This window comes from Schistocerca piceifrons, chromosome 3 (assembly GCF_021461385.2).
Source record: "Schistocerca piceifrons isolate TAMUIC-IGC-003096 chromosome 3, iqSchPice1.1, whole genome shotgun sequence".
Taxonomy (NCBI): Eukaryota; Metazoa; Arthropoda; class Insecta; order Orthoptera; family Acrididae; genus Schistocerca; species Schistocerca piceifrons.
Window position 1 is genome coordinate 660,790,768 of NC_060140.1, and position 21,939 is coordinate 660,812,706.

General features: G+C 43.0%; 1 protein-coding gene across 1 annotated transcript in view; it reads left to right on the plus strand.

The window, feature by feature from the left end:
• Positions 1 to 18,019, plus strand: part of LOC124788949 — a 457,931-nt gene extending 439,912 nt beyond the window's left edge. Inside the window, exon 4 of the mRNA XM_047256236.1 lies at positions 17,928 to 18,019. Within this exon, the coding sequence (XP_047112192.1) occupies positions 17,928 to 17,959 (32 nt within the window). The 3' untranslated portion in view covers positions 17,960 to 18,019. The remainder of the gene's footprint in view (positions 1 to 17,927) is intronic.
• Positions 18,020 to 21,939: the final 3,920 nt, after the last annotated feature.

The window sequence follows — 21,939 nt, forward strand, 5'->3', positions numbered from 1 at the left end:
TGGAAATTTGTGGTAAGGTCTTATGAGACCAAACTGCTGAGGTAATCGGTCCCTAGGCTTACACACTACTTAATCTAACTTAAACTGACTTACCCTAAGAACAACACACACACCTATGCCAGAGGGAGGACTCGGAATCTCCGACGGGGTGAGTTGCCCGGACCGTGACCAGATGCCCATAGACCGCCCGGCTGCTCCGCGCGGCTATTTGCATGTACAACATGAAGTTTCTCTAATTTTAGACACTCTATTTGTGAATCTTATTGCTCATTTTTTAATCTAGAGATCACGCGTGGAAAATTAGACGGAGCTTTTTCTTCACAACTCCTTGCATCTACATGCTACCTATCTAGCAGTTCTTAATTGGTGCCTCTTGGCACGTACAGCAGCTCCGTCTACCGGTTCCACGCGTCGCCAGTGGGTATATACATATTTTATTTTCCGACTATGTTGCTTACATACTACCTTGAAATGTGGATAACTCTATTTGACGTTTGTTGCTTGCGCCTTAATGGAGTTGCTATACAATGAGCCAGGTGTGTACAACAATATAGAACAAGTGTCATTAAAGTTTCGGTTCTTGCGTCTAATCAGCCTAAAGTTGGCCATGGGTTGCAGTTTGGTGTGCCTCTGCCGCGCGGGCTAGCTAGTGGTTTCGCCTACGGCATCTTAGAGCGACTCCGGATACTGCAGATAGCGGCGCTGCCGAGTCGGGGCCCGCCTGCCAACGTAAACAGCCCGCAACTCGATACTGCAGTACGCGCCGACGATACAGGCCAGGCGGTCTGCTGCTACACACGGTGTCCCCCGCCATCATCGTCGACAAAATGATTGTATTCACTGCACGGATGATGTGCGTTTCACTGAATGTGAACGAGGTGTTCACTGGATGCATCTAAAATTGGTCAAAAATTTCGTAATTTTTTTGCCACGAGATAGTTTTTCAGAATGTTTAAAATATTGTCTGTAATTATCAGAATTTACTTCGTGCTTCATATAATGTAAAAACCATCTCTTTTTCAATCAATGCGCAATTACACGCCCCATGTTCTAAAATCTTATATGCTATATTTCATTACTTCCTGCCATCAGACACGACATCCGTATATTATAAAATGCTGTGAGCCCTTTTACGATGGGACTAATTACGATTTATTAAAGAAATGTACTCTTGGCGGAACACAAAACCCGAACTAAAGCATTAATAACGTCGTTTAGAAGAGACAAACAAAAGGTAAAATTTGTTAAAATTTACTCGTGTGATGCTTGTCTTGTGTTGAGTGATGGTAACTCTGGAAGTAGCAGGTTGCTTATGAGACTAGGATTTCATTCAGTTTGCCTCACTGGAAACCTAATGAGGAAGACTAATGATGTGCATAATGCTAATGCTGAAATGTCAGTGAAGGTTATTGCCAAAAGGGCACGCAAGAAAGATCAGACTAGAGGAAAAAAGCTACATGAAGACCAGAAAGTCCAAATTTAAGATCATGGCCAACATTTAGGTACTTGCGTCTCCAATAAATGCTGAGAATCTTTCATTTCCTGCGTTTCTCGCGAGTTTCAATTTTCACTGTATAAGGGACATTTTCTGCTGAACCATTGCCCAGAAAACGATGAAATTTGCTACAGAGTTTGTACGTACTACAAACACACAACTTTCTGTCGTAAAAAAATTTCCAATTTTCATTATTGTCATATTTATTCAAATTTGTATGAAGTAGCAATTCCTCCGTATCATTCGAATAAATTTAAAAAATTGCGAGTTCTAAGACTTATATTAAAAAACAGGTACACTGATTTGTTTATCTAATTAGTAACAATAATCTACCACATTTTGAAAGTGATAAGTAACCAGTAAGAAATTGTTCCACATGCAATGTAATGTGTTCCAAAAGTACACAGCAACTCATCATCAAATTATTTGACAAAAAATTGAAAAACGTGGAGGTTACAGCCAATAACATAATGACAACATGTACAAAATTTGGTTCCATTATTTCTCAAACAGTAAAAGTTACATTAGCTTATACGTCCTCTCTTACGAAAATAAAACAGCTTGTTATATTTAATACAGCAAGGAGTTCGTCTCCGTGGTTCAGTGGTCACTGCATCTGACTGCCAAGCATAGGAGTCGGGTTCAAGTCGGAGTAGTGTCAGGGAAGTTCCCTTCGTGCGAGAACTGGAAGGAGCTGTACTTAAAAAAAAAAATGGCTCTGAGCACTATGAGACTTAACTTCTAAGGTCATCAGTCCCCTATAACTTAGAACTACTTAAACCTAACTAACCTAAGGACATCACGCACATCCATGCCCGAGGCAGGATTCGAACCTGCGACCGTAGCGGTCGCGCGGTTCCAGACTGTAGCGCCTAGAACCGCTCGGTCACCCCACTCGGCCGAGCTGTACTGAAACTCATTGTGCCCATTGAGGACTTATGAGAAGAAATGATCACGAGAGCTGTGTGAGGAGCCCGTGTACCTCCACAGCATATCCTAATTGTGGCATGTATTTGGAAGATGATACGCGAACGGTCGTGACAGCGCGGTTCACTGGGCCTAATCGCCAAGTTTAGACACAGACACGAGCTTCAGTCTAACGAACAAGACAATCGTTGCCGAAAACGAAAAGTCCATTTTGTAAATGACACTCAAAGAAAGGAAACGCAACGACCGCTTTGCACATGATTCAAATTCTCTCTCTTCCGACGTCGACGTATTTAGGTAGTGCTATTTATACATTACTCTACAAGTGTTATTGTTTGTTCTAATAAATTAAAGACATCCTCCCCTCGTAGGTTGTGATCATTTCAAGATTATGTTACCAATTACACTCAATATTCTAGCTAATCTATTGTACTCATTCTAATCAATGTCTGACCTAACGAGTTTTCCCTTCACCCCTCCTCCCGTGCAACGTTGACTAGTCGTAAGTGGTACAGAATCCACTGCATCGCCTCATTTCCTATTCCTATTTGCGGCTCGATAATGCTCTGTTAATGAGGTTTCGAGAGCGTATATTCCTTTAAGAGCAGTGAAATGTTTCATATTTTTTTGCTGGTGGTTTTTGTTTCAGCCACTTACTCCGCAGAATTCCATATGGTGCTCCTATACACAATGAAGACAGCTTGTAGAATACTGCAGGAAATAGCGTCATATATGCGACGATTGCGACGTCGGTATGGCGGTCCGTGAGCCACTTTCGGTTTATCTGGATGCCTACTGCTTCGGACCAACAACATTTGTAATCTTGTACATAAGTTTAGAGTTCTGTTTAATACAGGAACTTCAAATTTGTGGGTACCGTAAAAGATGTGTCACTTAACAAACATTGCATTATGCTGCACAAGTATGATCAAGGACTGTCCTGCACATTGGTTCCCAACTTGGGGGTAACTACCGCCTGAGGAGTAAGACGAGAATTTATGAGGCTTAAAACCAAAATGGGTTCAGTGATGATTTAATGATGTCAATGATTCTTCTTTGAAGTTATCACTATTATCTCTACCATGGTAAGCTCTAATACGTAATTGATCATTGATATCCACTGCTGAATAAAAGCTGTCCCTAGATATTTCCATGTATTGAGGTCTTGAGCGGTATGAGTTCCTTCTTATTCCTGCATGTTTCCTATTGTCATCTACCTGCCTTTCTTTACTTTCTTTTCTCAGCCTCCTGCTGTTTCTTGGAATCTAGAATAGAACTTCCTTTGGCTATCTACCATCCATTTTCCTGGCTACTGTCCAGCCCACCCCCATATTTTCTCATCTCTATCATAGTTATGTCTTCCACTCTGGTTTGTTCTCTAATCCACATAGCTGCACTCTTGTTATCCCCAACAATTTGCAGCTCTCCTCTGGTCACTGAGCTGCCGTCTAATTTTGAATGGTTTTCCTTTTAAAAGGTCAGGTTTCATTGTAGTGACTAAAAACTTAGTAAAACAAGTTTTTTGCAAATAATGAGCTTCATGCACAATGAAACGTTCATTTTGAAATTTTATTCATTTTATCAACAGCACTCGATGCCATTTTCACTGTTACATTTATTTCTTTTGCTGTCCATCTAGTGACAGTAGCTCTTACTACTCGTTGTCTAATAGCAACTATTTTTCTGATATGAAAAACCGATATGTAGGTATCTGACTTGTACGCCCTGTTTTTGTAAGAAGGAATATTCCCAGACAGTGAAATTGGTGCAAAAACAAAATTTTTTCGATCTCTGAAAGCCAACAAGCTACTATTACTGGAAGAACTCTTAAGAATTCCGATTCCATTACCAACAACTTACAAGTGTGAACGTAGACCTTCGACTACGGTAGCAGTGAAAACAAAAATGAAGAACTGAATGAAACTGGCGCATGACTCATGGTGTGCACGGGTGACACCAAATCAAATATAAAAAAGGTCAAAATATATTTGAAAGATGTTTTGTTTCCTAGTGAGGAAGAAATATCCGTACTGTTGTTGGATTCTTGCGATAGTCTATGTGAAAGAAATGCGTAGAGCATCGTATTCGAGCACATGGGACTTGTTCATTTGGTGATCCCAATGGGCTCGACGACACAGGTACAGCCGTACAACGTATACAGTTTTCAATGTTGGAAGAACTTTGTGAAAAGACTTTTAGTTCTTGTTCTGCTGGATGATTATGGTTGCAGTCTCCACATGAGAATCAGTACAGTCAAGCTGCACTCACTAATACATACCAATTCTCTCCACCAAGGCTTACTAATGTACTGAAATATTCCTGATACAAATCAAGGTATTTAGAAGATCATTCGTAACAATTTCAAATCCTGCTGAATTTTGTTTTCTGTTGGCTTCTACGTCATGTATATTAAACGAAGACATTTTGTTAATTATACGTGTATAGTTCAAAATGGTTCAAATGGCTCTGAGCACTATGGGACCTAACATCTATGGTCACCAGTCCCCTAGAACTTAGAACTACTTAAACCTAACTAACCTAAGGACATCACACACATCCATGCCCGAGGCAGGATTCGAACCTGCGACCGTAGCAGTCGCGCGGTTCTGGACTGCGCGCCGAGAACCGCTAGACCGCCGCGGCCGACATACGTGTATAGTGAAAAGAAATTTATGTATTAAGCATTTCATTATAGTCTGTCGTTATAGTAATTATTTTCGATCATAATGAGTTACTTATTATTTTCTATTAAAAATACAGTTACGTGTAACGGTAAACTAAAAAAAAAAAAAAAAAAAACCTGTGAATGTGAAACGTAAAACAAAAACTTTTCGGTCCTGGTCAGCAAGTTGCTGAAGGTGGATCGAAGCCGGACTGCTGGAATTGCTGCAGTCTCATCCGAAAGGTTCTGCTGCAATTCTTGAAGACCATGAGGGTTTTTGTGATACACCTTATACTTGTGGACTGCGCACACAAATTATAAGCATACGGACAGATCAGGTGACCTGCATGGCCAGCTAGGGCCGCGACCGGACTGACCTCTGCTAACAACTCTGTCAAGCGTGAAGATTGTGTAAATGTGCTCCAAGGTTCGGCCGGCTGTATGGGCAGTTGCTCCACCCTGTTGGAAGTAACTATAGGTCCGTTAAATTTAGATCCAATCTTATCCACTCGTCTGGGTTACTTTTGCATAAGTACGTAGGCTACAGCCCTTGTTCACATAGCCTCCAGCGTCCAACAATGTTTTTTGAGAGCACTAGGATGAATGCCAGTTAGTAATATTCTTTCATCAACAGATTTTATTATATGCTCAGGAAATGTGTAAATAGTTGACGCAGTAGAATGACCCTTTTGAAATACAAACTGTGATTCGCTAAATAACCCATTACTACACAGGTGTATAACAATCCTGGAGAATATTACCTTCTCAGAACTTATACCAAATGAAGTAAGAATTGACACTTAGCGGTAGTTATAGAATTACCCTTCTTATAGAGAGACACAGCAGTGGCATATTTCAGTTTTTCTGGGGGAACACACTGAGTTAATGATTCGTTACGTAACTGATAAAGAACATTACATATTTGTTTATGGGATTTTTTTCATAATAACCGACAAAACTCCATCATCATTAGTTATGTAAATGCCTGTAACGTCACCAAGTAGAAAATGAAGAGATGGAGAAAATACACAGGGAAAAATCGCAACACCAAGAATGAATTAATGTACAGTAATGAAATTTCGGGAATACTTCTCTCTAGAAAGCACATTTAAGTGATTAACATTCACAAAAAAACTTTGTGTTCTGCCTTACGGCAGGTCTTGTAATGGGCGAAGCCTCGTCAGAGAGGTCGACCGCATGAGCGTCTAGGGAAGTGATTCCAGTGGTGGTTTCCCGTTGCCTTCCACTGATGATGATGCAATGATAATGAGGAAAAAACAACACCCAGTCTCTGAGCGGAGAAAATCTCCGACCCAGCCGGGAATCGAATCCGGGCCCCATGGCGTGACAGACCGCCGCGCTGACCACGCAGCTATCGGGGCGGACAAAATTCACAAGATCTCAGGTTAATATAAGCGTGTGATATGCATTATGTTGTACAGGTACCGGACGTGAGTTTGTAGGATGGACTTCCATGCCCGTTGCACTTAGTTGGTTAATACAGGGGCGGTTAATATTGGTTACGAATGACGCTGGAGTTGTCCGATGACGTGCCATATGTGCACGCCAAGGCAACATATCGGCACTGTACAGAGCATGTTATCCAGTTGGAAAACACCCCATTGAATTCTTTTCATGAATGGCAGCACGAAAGTTCGAATCACCAGATTGACGTACAAATTACCTATCAGTTTGAGTGGGATAACCAAAAGAGTGCTCCTGCTGTCATACGAAATCGCATCCCAGACCGCAACTCCTGGTGCAGTTCCAGTGTGTCTAGCACGCTGACAGACTGGTTGCAGTCCTCAACTGGCCTCCTTCTAACCAACACACGGTCATCTCTGGCACCGAGGCAGAATCAGCTTTCGTGAGCAACTACAACATACCTCCACTCTGCCCTCCAAAGAACTCCCGTCCCACACCACTGTAGTTGCAAAAGGCAGTGGTTTGGGATCAGTGGAATGCACATTACAGGGCGTCTGGTTCGGAGCCGTCCTTGAATCGATTTGTAACAGTTCGTTGTGCCACTGTGGTGCCAACTGCTGCTCACATCGTTGCTGCACATGCACTACGATGCGCCAGTGCCTAATGCCGAAGACGATGAGGTTCCCTCTCGGTAGTGCCACGTGGTCGTCCGTAGGCCAGTCTTCATGCGACCACACATTCTAGTAGCCACCGCTGCCAGCGATCACTTACAGTGGCTAAATTCCTGCCAAGACTCTCTACAATATCGCGAAGGAACACCCAGCTTCCCCTAGCCCTCAAGATCTAGTTCGAACCCGATTTTCGTCCTCATAGCGGCACTATCAGCACCACTTCTATGAGACTGTCGCTAAATTTGAATAGACATCATCATTCAGATCTAGAATCATGCCTACCAACTTTCTTTTATATCTCACAATTCCCTGGCGTTGCGATTCCTTTCCGTCAGTATATATGTGACTACTGAACGTGTAATTCACTATGTAAAGAGAGACGAAAATCTAATAAGTCGGGGTTGTTGGCACGCGGTCGTAGCTGAAGGAGCAGAAGACACGCTTACGAGAGAATATGGGCTTGGTACTAGGAACGAGAGACGAGAAATATTGATTGAGCTAAGCAATACAGTTAGTAATAGCAAATACAAAAAAAAAAAAAAATCAGAAAAGGAAAATGTATCTTAGAAAAAGCCTTGAGGCACGCGAAGATTCCAACTGGGTTACATCATGGTAGAAGATTTCGAAATGTAGGATACCACTCGTGTGCAGAAGCAGATATAGATTCAGATCACAATTTAATAATGATTAACAGTAGGCTGAAGTTTAAGAGGCTTGCGAGTAGGATTAAATACAGTACGAAGTAGGTTACTTTTCTAAATTTCGTCTTAAAAATCTATTTTTAATTAAATTCACAGTACAGTTGTTTTGAGCTAGAATGCACGTTTCTTATGATGATTATTAATTTGTTGTAGTTTATGGTGTTGTGTGGGCATGTACATCCAGAAATTTTCTTCGCTCGTTTCGTCGAGCGAGGTGGAGCTGTGGTTAGCACATTGGTCTCGCATTCGGCAGGACGACGGTTCAAATACATCCGATCATCCAGATTTACATCTCCCTCAATCGCTCCAGGTAAATGACGGAATGGTTCCTCTGAAAAGAGCAAGTCCTGTTACCTTCTCCATCTTTTCGTAATCGAAGCTTGTGCTCCGTCTCTAATCATCGGGACGTAAAACTCCAATCTTCCTTCATTCGCTCCCATACACTTTTGATATTATGGTAACATTGCATGTCCCTCTAACCGGTTGAGAACATTATCCTTCGTGTTCAGGTAAGGTTCTTTATCTGGGTGTAGGAGACAAACCGGTGTTATCGAGCTGTGCTAGGTTCTTCGGATACTTGTCAGATTTCTCCTAATGGAGAACCGTACGTCACTTGCATTCCAGCACACAACATTGGTGTTCTGTGGTGTCAACGTGTTTGCAAGAGGCACACAACGGAGAATCTGACGAAGTAATGAGGATTTTTGAGGTGAGTTTGAAGTTCTCTGAAGCTGTAACTGCTGCCATCGTGTGTACCACAACAGGCGATCTCTCCGGCGACAGAGCACTCTCACCTGAAGATAGCGGCCAAGATGACGTTATGAACCGGCTGCACACCCGAGAAAAATATTATTGATATCGGAGTGTTACCATGTATGCGGAGAGGAGGAACATATGGGAACAGGAGCTGCGGATTATTTAAACATCTCCTAACTAGTAATCGCGTAGCTTGCCATTCCTTTTCTTGTGGTCATCTCCCTCGCAAAGGCTCAGTCTAGATGTAGCAGGGGTCAGTATAGTGAAAAGGAAAGAGGATAAGGATTTCTGGTCAGAAGAATATTGGGTAACACTAACAGCAGCTGAAAATGGTGTTATTGGAGTAGCATTCATTACGAAAATAAGCCAAAGAGTGAGCTACTGTGAACAGTTCAGAGATAATGTTGTTCTTATCAGATTGAGCAGCAAACCAACACTGACAAAGACAGTTCAGGTGTACACGGCAACGTCGCAAGCAGCAGATGAAGAGAGAGAGAGGAAGTACATGAGGACACCGAACGGGTAATACAATTGGTCAAGGCATATGAAAATCCAGTAGTCATGGGGGGATTGGAACGTGGTTGTAGGGGAAGGAACAGAAGTAATGCTTACGTGAGAATATGGGCTCGGCAGTAGCAATGAGAGAGAAGAAAGGTTAACTGAGTTCTTCAATAGATTTCGGATGGCAATAGCGAATACCATGTTCAAAAATCATAGGAGGAGGAGCCAAAGACACGGGAAGGTTCCAGCTGAATTGCATCAGGGTCACACAGAGATTCCACAATCAGATATTGGATCGTAGGGCGTTTCCAGGTGGAGATATAGACTCAGATCACAATACAGGGTGTTACAAAAAGGTACGGCCAAACTTTCAGGAAACATTCCTCACACACAAATAAAGAAAAGATGTTATGTGGACATGTGTCCGGAAACGCTTAATTTCCATGTTAGAGCTCATTTTAGTTTCGTCAGTATGCACTGTACTTCCTCGATTCACCGCCATGATTTCATACGGGATACTCTACCTGTGCTGCTAGAACATGTGCCTTTACGACACAACATGTGGTTCATGCACGATGGAGCTCCTGCACATTTCAGTCGAAGTGTTAGTACGCTTCTCAACAACAGATTCGGTGACCGATGGATTGGTAGAGCCGGACCAATTCCATGGCCTCCACGCTCTCCTGACCTCAACCCTCTTGACTTTCATTTATGGGGGCATTTGAAAGCTCTCTTCTACGCAACCCCGGTACCAAATGTAGAGACTCTTCGTGCTCGTATTGTGGGCGGCTGTGATACAATACGCCATTCTCCAGGGCTGCATCAGCGTATCAGGGATTCCATGCGACGGAGGGTGGATACATGTATCCTCGCTAACGGAGGACATTTTGAACATTTCCTGTAACAATGTGTTTGAAGTCACGCTGGTACGTTCGGTTGCTGTGTGTTTCCATTCCATGATTAATTTGATTTGAATAGAAGTAATAAAATGAACTCTAACATGGAAAGTAAGCGTTTCCGGACACATGTCCACATTTTCTTTCTTTGTGTGTGAGGAATGTTTCCTGAAAGTTTGGCCGTACCTTTTTGTAACACCTTGTATAGTAATGATAAACTGTAGACTCAAGTTTAAGAGAATCGTCCGAGAGAATCAATGTGGAAATCGCAGATGTTGCAGAGACAAACATTGATGCAAGGAAGGAAACTGCGAATAAACCTTGGGTAAAACTTCAATTGATCGATGAAAAAAGTAAATACAAAAATATTCGGGGACAGACTGAAATACAGCAATATTAATCACTTAGCAGCGAAATAAATAGGAAGTTCATGGCAGCAAAGGCGAAATCTCTGTAGGAAAGATGTGAATAAATCTAAAAAGGAATTATTGTCGGGAAGACTGACTCAGCATAAAGGAAAGTCAAAGAACCTTCGGTGAAATTAAAACCACGGGTGGTAACATCAAGAGTGCAATGGGAATTACGTCTTCGCTGATCATAAGGGCTCATTTCGAAGCGGGACTGATCACTAAGATAATGCTACTCCATTCAGTGAGATTCCAGGTCAAAGACGTATCTGGAGATGCCCCGTACAATGGTAGGATAGCATCCTGACTGTTGCCCGCGATTCTACCCGACAGATAGGAGTGGTGGTCTGGAGTGTCATTTCTTTTGATAGCACGACCCCTTCAATTGTCATCCGCGGCACCTTTACAACACAACGGTACGTGGATGATATTCTGCGCCCCGTTTTGTTGCTTTCATTTCAAGAAGATAATGCCCGCCCGGACACGGCGAGAGTTTCTATTGCTTGCGTGGCCAGCAAGGACCTCTCCCCAACTGAGAACGGTAGGAACTTTACAGATAGGGCCCTCCAACCACTCGAGATTTTGACAATCTATTGGTACGATATCCCTCAGGAGGACATTCAATAACCCTGTGAATCAATGTCAATGTCAAACCGAATAATTGCTTGCAGAAGAGCCAGAGGTGTACCAGCGCGTTGAGGACTTCCTCAATTTGTGAAGTTCTTTCGCTAGAATAAATCATCCAATTTTTCGACTCTAAGTGCCCGATTCACATCCTGGATCGCTACTGACTGCAGCAAAATTCCGTTTACGTGTGCTCCAACGCAGTGGGGTAACGTCACATTCTTTGAGTATCCGAGCGCAATTGGCCGTTGTCCATCCCATAGTGGAAGACTGGTACACACCTTCTTCAGCACCGGAATCCAGATGTCATTCAGTTTCACGCCCTACTCCTTCCTACTGAAATTCCTAGGGTGCTTAACAATGACTGTGGCCTCTGAGTATAGTCTTTTATGGTGTCAGCTTGTGGCTGCTACTCCTATCAAAATGAATGGACTGTTCTCCTGGCTGCAAAGAATGTTCTACAACAGCTGATCTCTCAATCTGTCCCATTCAACAGTTGCCCTAGTGCTCTTCTACAAAAAAGAACAGTCCGATGTCTATCTTTCTTCCATATCTGGATGTCATGATCTCAGAAATAAGGGGCAGGCTTTTAAAAGTTAAAAAAAATTCTGTCTTCCTTTTCCTGTTTCGTGTCTCAGGGCCCATAAATGATTTTGAAACTAATCAAATTTTATGAGTATGATGTTCTTGAAAATGGTACCTTCATCCGCAACGAACCAGCACGTGATAAACATTTATGATGGACAAGAAAAATAATGGAGATCTAGACACTAAATAATCGGCTACTGAAATGCTAAACGGATGTAAGAAAAGATACTTCCCAACATACGGAAGCTTCGTAGAATAATTGCAGTGATTTCTGTGACTACACCAGCACCAGAAAGGAACTGCAGTACATTAAGAAGACTGAAGACTTATTCAAGGAATAGAACAAGGAAAAATAGACTTACCGCTCTAACACTTATGAATATATATCTTAATCTAGACATAAACCTTAATATGTTAATAGGTTAGCTCAAAAGAGCCGTCATGTCAATACTGTTTTATACTTTGTAGTCTTTCATAACGTGTTTAGTTTAATTTTTAATGTCGATGTACTTTGTTGTGACATTTAATAAGAAAAGATGAATGTGCAAGAAATCTGACAATGAGAACTATAGTGTCTATGAGTTATGAAAAGACAGAAAATAAAAAAATTCGCTTTCGGTACTCAATATTTAATATCGATTAATTGATGTATCGATAATATTCTTATCGACTATGTTTAGATGCCATTATTAGTCTATATATTGATAATACAGTTACTGCATATGTATATTGATGTTATTATTAATATATATCGATATCTTTATATATCGTTAGGTTTCGCCCATGCCTAGTCTCGTGTTTACTTTAAGTCGTTATGGTTTCTACTGTGAACTTAAAAAATATTTTTATTATTTATTTAAACAAAAAAATACGAATTCTAAGAGCAAAATTGATATCGAGCGTTTTCATTTTAGAGGTTGACAGCGGCCCCCAGATGTAGAATATGATTCAAGAGGTTCCACCTGGTAGGCAGTCAGGGAACTAGCGGTAGCAGCGGCTCACTGCGGACGAGGCGGGAAGCTCACAGTGTTGCCGTATTAATAGCGTCGGCTGACCACGTGCTGCGGCGTCCACAAACCGCAAATATAGACGTGTTGCCTCACACCAGGGATGCGCAAACCGCTCCGTCGTGGCCTTTCTCGCGACTTTTCGCTTTATTGCCCGAGTGGCAAATGCATTCTTCCAATGCGCAGCAAGCAGCAGTAGTAGATAATACTGTGAATAAAGCAACTAGTCACTACACCACGATCATTAAAAGAAAACTGATGAGTTTTTGCTTTATCTAGTGAATTGCCTGTTCCAGGAACAGTCATAGAATTCACCCCTTCCATTAGGAATTAAAAAATCTGCAGTAATTTCTTAAGAGTAGAACTGTACAGGTCTTGTCACCCCATAGCCTGCTGTAAGCATTACCAATGTCTCTTGTGAAAGGTGCAGAGAAAATTGGAGTTGGGGAGGGGGGAGAACACATAGGGGTCATAAACCACCCTGGCTCCAAAGAAATTAGTACGGAAGGCTTTCATATATTTAAATGTAGTTTCTATATTTACTAACTATTTTTGGAAAATAGGAGCCGGCCGCTGTGACCGAGCGGTTCTAGGCGCTTCAGTCTGGAACCGCACTGCTGCAACGGCCGCAGGTTCGAATCCTGCTTCGGGCATGGGTGTGTGTGATGTCCTTAGGTTAGTTAGGTTTAAGTAGTTTTAAGTCTAGAGGACTGATGACCTCAGATGTTAAGTCCCATAGTGCTCAGAGCCATTTGAACCATTTTTTGGAGAATACGAATCAGCATCCATTCAAAGGCTTAACGTATCTGCTTTCAACGAACAGATATTATTCGTGAACCCACAGGTGTAACTGGGAAACCACACTAAGTTCATTGTAACTGGAAGGCCCCTTGGTACCGACCGACCTACTGCCATGTTATCCTCTGCCAGTGGTGTCGTATGATCCGGTGTGGAGAAGCGTAGGCTAGAACACTGGTCTGCCGGATGTTATCAGTTTTCGTGACCTGGAGCCGTTACTAGTCGGCCAAGTAGCTCCTCAGCTGGCATCACGAGGCTGAGTGCATGTCGTTCCAGTCATCCCACAAAAAAATAAATAAATAAAATAAAAAATAAGAAAAATATCAGTAAGCCGTCCCGATCACTCGGCTACAGGGCAGATGAGGTTGAGTAAGGCAAGAGGGATACCTCCCATAAACAAAAGAAACTACAGAAATGCAGAGTTTTTCAAACGTACTAGTAAAGGATCATCGTTCTGCCGATTTACACACTCTTATAGTCGTAGAGCCGCGTGGGATTAGCCGAGCGGTGTAAGGCGTTGCAGTCATGGACTCTGCGGCTGATCCCAGCGGAGGCTCGAGTCATCCCTCGGGCATGGGTGTGTGTTTGTCCTTAGGATAATTTAGGTTAAGTAGTGTGTAAGGTTAGGGGCTGATGACCTTAGCAGTTAAGTCCCATAAGATTTCACACACATTTAAACATTTAATTTTTATAATCGTAGACTGCAGTTCTCTATTCACAATTCTAGTCCTAAGGGAAATACTTATAATGGTGAGTGCCCCAAGTTTTAGATCGTGTAAATAATGAGGCTGAGAAAAATGCGATGGCTTATTGCTGCTTTAGTTCTTTAATAAATTATAGAGTTGTAAAACTACTGTAGACTATCATAAGTAAGAGAAGACTATGGTAGTTTCCCTGCTAGAAGTTTTGGTCGATTAAGATCGTAACCGAGTTACTTTTATTACATTATATGTGTTGCATACCCATCGGGGGTTACCTCATTTTTTTCACTTTGTTTGCATATGCAATGTCTCTTACTAGGTGAATTGTCTAGATACTGAGTGAGGGTATACAATATTGTTAATGAGATCACTGCCATTGGCACACCTGCCAGAAGACAGGCATGACCTGGGTTCTTCTTGTCAGCTTTTCTGACGGATATTCTGCCATTGCTCGGAACGTGAAGACTTGAGATGAATTAGAATATTCCATATGGCGAAAATCTAATGTTTCTATTCTTCCAACTCCAACATTCAAAAACAGTTTCAATAAACCGCAGGAACGCGCCCGTGACCAACAATTAATAATACAGTCATAATTAGTGGAATCTAACAAACTCCATCTCTCATCTGATAATTGTGAAAAACTACTTTTTTCATCTGCACTGCACCGCAGCATGAACTCAAGGGTTTCGTAGGATTCCTATACTTAATTTCGTTGTGATCGTTTTCAATGACAGCTGAGGAGGAGCAAAACCATCTGACTTGAAATATACTTTTCCAGCGGGACTGGAATCTTTGGCTACAGTTGCAGTAGCACATACAGTGAGGTATCAAGAATGTGAGCAATTACGCATTGCTGCCGTAAAGGCTAGGACAGAAAGAAGCAGGTTTCCCACAAATTAAACGATGAGAGATACTGTCGCTGTCACTTATTAAAGCTGAACGGGTCAGAAAATTACAACTATATCTAGTGAAATGAGTAGGTTAATGCATCTCCAGTCCCTCACTATCACTGAGTTGACAAACATTTAAACATTTTCCGAATTGCACTTAAGATAGAAATGTGTGTGTGTGTGTGTGTGTGTGTGTGTGTGTGTGTGTGTGTGTGTGTGTGGTGTCTGTTCTTTCGGACATGTCCGAAAGAACAGATATTTTAGATACTTTAGCAGGTGGTAGTATAGACGAATTGCATAAGCTGCGTCCCCAGTGTTGCCTTGGTATATTACCTGGATACAGATACATTATTCTAATTGTGTTAGTGCATTTCCTCTCTCCTCCTCTCTCTACCATCTCCTCCGCCCTCTTCTCTGTCCGGCTCTCCCCTCTCTCTGTCCATCTCCTCCACCCGCACTCTCTCTCTGTCCATCTACTGCTCACTGTATCCATCTGCTCCTCCCCGCTCTGTTTATCTCTTGACCCCCCCTCCCCCCCCGCCGCTCTGAGCCCATCTCTTCCTGCTCCATTTATCTCCTCCTCACTCCCTTTATCTGCACCTACCCCTTTCTGTGTCCATTTCGTTCTCCCCTCTCTCCCTGTTCGTCTCCTCTTACGTGCATTTTCTGCTCCTCATTTCTGTCCATATCCACCTCACCCTCTCTCATTCCGTATTCTCATCCCACTTCTCGCTCCTCTTTCGCTCCAGCAAAAATGTCATTAAACCAGTGTAGTTTGAAGAGCATTTTCGTCTAGAAATGAATTGCCTTGACGGTTCATCGCTCAAGAGCGGGAAAGGTAAAATTTTTCGAGCATACGATCAGAGGGACGAGTGCCTGAGAGGTGACTTCCCTATCAATACAAGTGCCTGAGAGATGACTTCCCTATCAATATCCTGGATAGTTTTGTTCCTCAAATCAACAGAGTGCGTTATTATGCATTAGCACATGTGATATAGTTTTGTCGATCGATTATCTTGCACTACGACCGAGGGGTGTTTCAATTGTTGGCAACAAATTCCAGCTGTGATGGACACACCCTTGGGGAAGAATTCGTAGTGCAAAACACACGTTTGGAGCTATCACACGGAAAATATTATGTTCACACTACTCTTTTCTCGACTTTACGTCTTTTGGATACTCAGCCTTTCATTTCTTGTTAGGAAGGTAGCGATAAAGGCATCATAATTCGTTACCAGTAATGGTATTGCATAGGAATGCTCGGCAACGGCCTTGCCGCAGTGGCTACATCGGTTCGCGAGAGATCACCGAAGTTAAGCGCTGTCGGGCGTGGTCGTCACTTGGATGGGTGACCATCCAGTCCGCCATGCGCTGTTGCCATTTTTTCGTGGTGCACTCAGGCTCGTGATGCCAATTGAGGAGCTACTGGACCGAATAGTAGCGGCTTCGGTCAAGAATACCATCATAACGACCGGGAGAGCGGTGTGCTGACCCGACGCCCCTCGTATCCGCATCCTCCTCTGATGATAACACGGCGGTCGGTTGGTCCCGGTAGGCCACTCGTGGCCTGAAGACGGAGTGCTGCTTTTAATAGGAATTCTCAATGAGCTCTCACTGTATCCATCTGCTCCTCCCCACTCTGTTTATCTCTTGACCCCCACCCCTCCCCCATCCTCTGAGTCCATCTCTTCCTGCCCCATTTATCTCCTCCTCACTCCCTTTATCTGCACTTACCCCTTTCTGTGTCTATTTCGTCCTCCCCTCTCTCCCTGTTCATCTGCTCTTCTGTGCATTTTCTCCTCCTCATTTCTGTCCATATCCACCTCCCCCTCCCTCATTCTGTATCCTCCTCCCACTTCTCTCCCCTCCTTCCTTGTTTTGTCCATGTTCTTCTCTCCTTTCTCTGTCCATATCCCTCTCTGCTCTCTCTGTCCACCACATCCTCCCTTATATCTGTGTCCGTACCATCTTTCCCACTCCCATGTTTGTTCATTTCTCCCTCCCCCTTCTCTCTCCACATTATCACCCCCACCTCGATAGGAGGCTACTGAATTTTACCCTCAGTTGAAATCGATCCAAGGGCTTAAGAGGAATTTTTCACCCACCCCTCTTTGTCTCGACAGATGGCAAAATTTGTATGAAACCTCCCTCTTCCAATTCTGTAGTAAATTTCTTTCGTGAATACATACCGAAAGTGTGAAAATTCCTCTTGTTCCGCCGTATTACCCTCTGTCAGGTGTAAAACTTCATTCATGTAATGTTTGTAGCAAATTATTTTCTTTTAAGTGGAGAAATTTTTCAAAAAAAACTATGTTCCTGATGATTTACAAGAATGTTTGGCTTTGTTCCAGCAACACATATTCCCATACCCAATACACCCGTTTGCCGTTAAATTTCATTACTGAAACCGAAAAAACTGATTGTCTGCGATCAGCTCTATTGATTTTGCGGCACTAATCTTCCTACGCTGAAATAAGATACGTCTAATGACGGCAATAGTTTCTTTTACGGGAACATTATTGTAAAGAGACCATACCTGACATGTGCCCATACTTAATATCGTTTGCCAGTATTGTACTACATATAATCTTACTACATTTATTAAAAATGTATGATGCCTTCATAGTTTGTTCAAGATTTTTGTTAAGTTCATATGTGTGAGGCGTATAGGGTCTTTAACATTATGAACGTGCGGTAGTCGTTGACACTCAGTATCTTTGCAAGGAGTCTGTACTCCTACTTTTGTGGATTACATGAAGAACTTTTCCATAAATTCGTGATGTGCCGATTTCCTTCAGCTGTTCTACAAACATATGGTGTCTGAGAAACTGGCCGCTGTGTGGGCACGATGACTGACGGCCGACTTTTGGATCAGTTGGTTGCAGGTTGTCGGCGCAGCGGCGGTGAGCGGCGCCACGCTCAAGCTCCCAGCTGCCAGCGATCAAGTCGGCCCGCGCCTGCTCGCGCATTTTAGGTAGGAATCCATAATAAACTAACCCGGATGCGGTGGAGGGTATTCTAAGTGCATGATTCAGCTTCAGTAATACAGTGCGCCTGCCGTGGGGTTTCGAGGGTCCAAATGCCGCGCATTCGACACGCACTAATGCCAGGCGTAGCATGCACAGCGCGCTAGAGGCGATGCACGGCGACGATTAATCTCCGCGAGACTAACTCGTCCGCTTCGGTCTGTAATCCTGAAGCCAAATGACCGTACGGGAAAGGGAGGTGATTTAACTGTGTCGTAAAGCGCTCGGTAACGGTGCTCTAAGACGATGTTACAGTCCCCATAAACCTCTTCCGAGAGGACTAATCCAACAGCCCATCAACGTACAACGTTTGGACCGAAATAGCTATGTGGCGGGAACTGCGTTGTTTTAAGCACCGTGCAACTCCATATATTGGAATGACAGTTTAACATATTTGTAGAAGCTGATCACAAATTGATTAACAAGATACTGGTAAGTACAGCACTAATAAACTGTTTTCTTCAAATTTATTTATTATAAGCCGGCAATGGACGCGATAAATGTTCGTAACTGAATACACTTAACAGACAATAAGAGTAACTGCTTGAGTCACAAATTACCACTAATTAAACTATTATCTTTATGGTTATTTAAGTTCATATTATCATATTTTTAAAAATCTTCTGGAGTAGTACACTCATTAACTCCTAATTCTCCCTCCCTACTCGCTGGTAAAGAGCATATTATATGATCTGCGCCTGTAAAATTACCACATAATCAACTAGGCATGATCTCCCCTGCGTATTGGGATCGTATATTGTGCAGCGTGGTATACAACGTTTCAGTCGAAGCGCATTACAAGATCGGATTTCTGTAATATACTTGCACTGCTGTAATCATGTCTGCACAAATTTTTAACGTAAACCGGGTGATACAAAGAACCGACCTTTTGCTGCTACGATGTGAAATCTCCACAGATCCTGTTACCAAGTAGTTAATGCTTTCAGCTGGTATATTTATTAATTTAATTTAACGTTGTTTTTGTGTCTTTGCTACCATGTTAGTTGATTACTGGCAGCTGCACTCCGGTCACCCCCATATAAACACAGAGCATTTGCCGCTCCGGCTAATAGTTCCGTAACTATTACGTAATAAAAAGAAAATGTCGTCCCCATCGTCAATAATTTCAAAGGTGACTCTTTTATATCTTACTCTTTGTATTGATGACAGCCTTACAGAAGCTACAAGAGCAGACGCTTTAGCAAAGTAGATACGCGTATTGCCGAATTCAAAAACAGTTCATAAAAATTAACCCTCACACAGTAAGACCTAGACCACGAAAACGATCATGTTCGACAATGCTCGACGTATCGACGTACCCTCGTATGGCGAGACGTGGGAACATGTAATGCACCCAGTAACATTGTCGAACATGATCATTTTGGAGGTTGAGGTGTAACGGTAGGGGGAGGCATTTTGTTGCCCGATCATACTGACCTCCAGATCTTTGAACACCGTACACTCAGCGGTCAACGTTATTGTGAGGCTGTACTCCTTCCCCATCTGCGTCTTTTCAGGTGTGCATTCGGCCTCCAGATCAGTTTTACAGCTAACAGTGCACGACTGTACCGAACATTGCAGGTGGAGGAGCTTTTGGTACGAGAGGATAATCGGCAAAAGAACTGGTCTGCCCATCCCACGACTTAATCCCATCGGGCACGTGTGGGATGCATTGCAGAGACAAATTGCAGAAATTAAATCAACGACCAACCAGAAATTGTCAACAGTGCTGGAGTAGGGACAGTAAGCCCCATCACAAGAACTCCTTATTAACCTTGTCACACTACGATGACACATTCTCTTTGCCTGCAATTTGGTTTTTGTCTTATCTCGATAGCATGGTCATTTGTGTTTTGTTTATTCTTGTTCATTGTAAATACCCTTACCCTTTATTGAAGCTCCATTACTATGTCTGTCAGTAATATCTCATGTGAAAGTTATTTCCGTCCTTAAGTTTTGCACACCAGTGTGATACAACGGGAAATAAGTTACGTCTTTTGCATTTGGTTTTACTCCGGCCACGGACAGTGGGACGCGGCGGCTTTGGAGGATGTCCGGAAACTTGCAGCCTCCCACTATAAGGGCTCTACATATATTTAATATTAGCATAAGCGTAGGCTCTTTTGTGGATATCTGGACCATCTTATGTATGAAAGCCTTGAACGTCCATGTCAGACTCTCCAACCATTAGTTTGCGGTGTGGTGTCGTCACACAGGCTGCTTCGGCTTGGACGCAGAAGATGTCGAACTAAGATATCGTTACCACACAGCATAGAGGATCCTTAAAGAGGTCGGTAGTCACTCTTAGCAACTACAAGCAGAATGTTTCTAGATTACAGTGTTTTTATTATTTAAAAAAATGGTCAAACGTGTGTGAAATCTTATGGGACTTAACTGCTAAGGTCATCAGTCCCTAAGCTTACGCACTACTTAATCTAAATTATCCTAATGACAAACACAAACACCCATGCCCGAGGGAGGACTCGAACCTCCGCCGGGACCAGCCGCACGGGACTGCAGCGCCTTAGACCGCTCGGCTAATCCCGCGCGGCTTTATTATTCATCATGACACTTTTTGACCATAGCTATCAACAGACGAAAATGAAACCTGAATCACAGGTACAATACTCTCTCATACTGTCATCAATAAAAATTATTTCCGGGCGGCATGTACTGTAGATTACAATGTAATGCTACTTGTTGTTGTACAACTTTTATTTTAGTTTGATGGTGGCTACGGTTGTAACGCGCCATAAGGACCAATAAACACAGTATCATGGAGACAAATTGTTTGTGTATGTTACATAACATGAGCGGCAACTCATTATCAGTCATGACAATACGAGGGAGGTCCCTGACGCCGAAGCCTGTCATCAGCCTCGTAATCGTGACCTCTGCCGTGGTGTAACCACGTGGAACGACTTTGTGCCCATCTTCACAAAGCGCACTGCTTTCGGAAATGGTCCTGTAAAATCGAGATGCTGGCGTTCCAATGGTTCGTCGGGCAAGATCCATAATGAGAAGGAGTGTGGGGACTCAGGTGCAGTGTTGCACATTTCGAGCCTGCCTAACAATATTTTTGATCTGAGCGACAATTCATGGAGGTACCTAGCCAAAGCCCTGTCATCTTCCAGTGGCACAGGGACGCAGTGGAGACGCTTAGGTGCAAGAAAGAGTAACAACCAATAAACACTCCGTCTCCTCGCTTCTAGTGGAGAATCAGAGGTCTATGTAGTACTACATAGTCCTCTGCATGTACTACTTGTAAAATATGCCATCTTCCAGCCTACAGATCGTCACGTAACGTACGCTTCTCAGCTCAAAGATACGAGCACATTTTTTACAGTTATCTCTGAAAAATATCTGACAAGTTATATTTATACTTGCTATATCGACCATTGTTGTGGTGTCACCGCCAGACACCACACTTGCTAGGTGGTAGCCTTTAAATCGGCCGCGGTCCGTTAGTATACGTCGGACCCGCGTGTCGCCACTATCAGCGATTGCCGACCGAGCACCGCCACACGGCAGGTCTAGTCTAGAGAGACTCCCTAGCACTCGCCCCAGTTGTACAGTCGACTTTGCTAGCGATGGTTCACTGACAAAATACGCTCTCATTTGCCGAGACGATAGTTAGCATAGCCTTCAGCTACGTCATTTGCTACGACCTAGCAAGGCGCCATTACCAGTTACTATTGATGCTGTAAAACATGTACCGTCAAGAGCGATGTTCACCAATTATGGATTAAAGTTAAGTATTCCAGCAGCTACGTACGTTTTTTGTTAGTCTCATTTCCTTGACCTGTTCCAGACCTCACGCCAGCCTGCGTGAGCTAAAACGCGTGCCTTTCGGCTACCTCT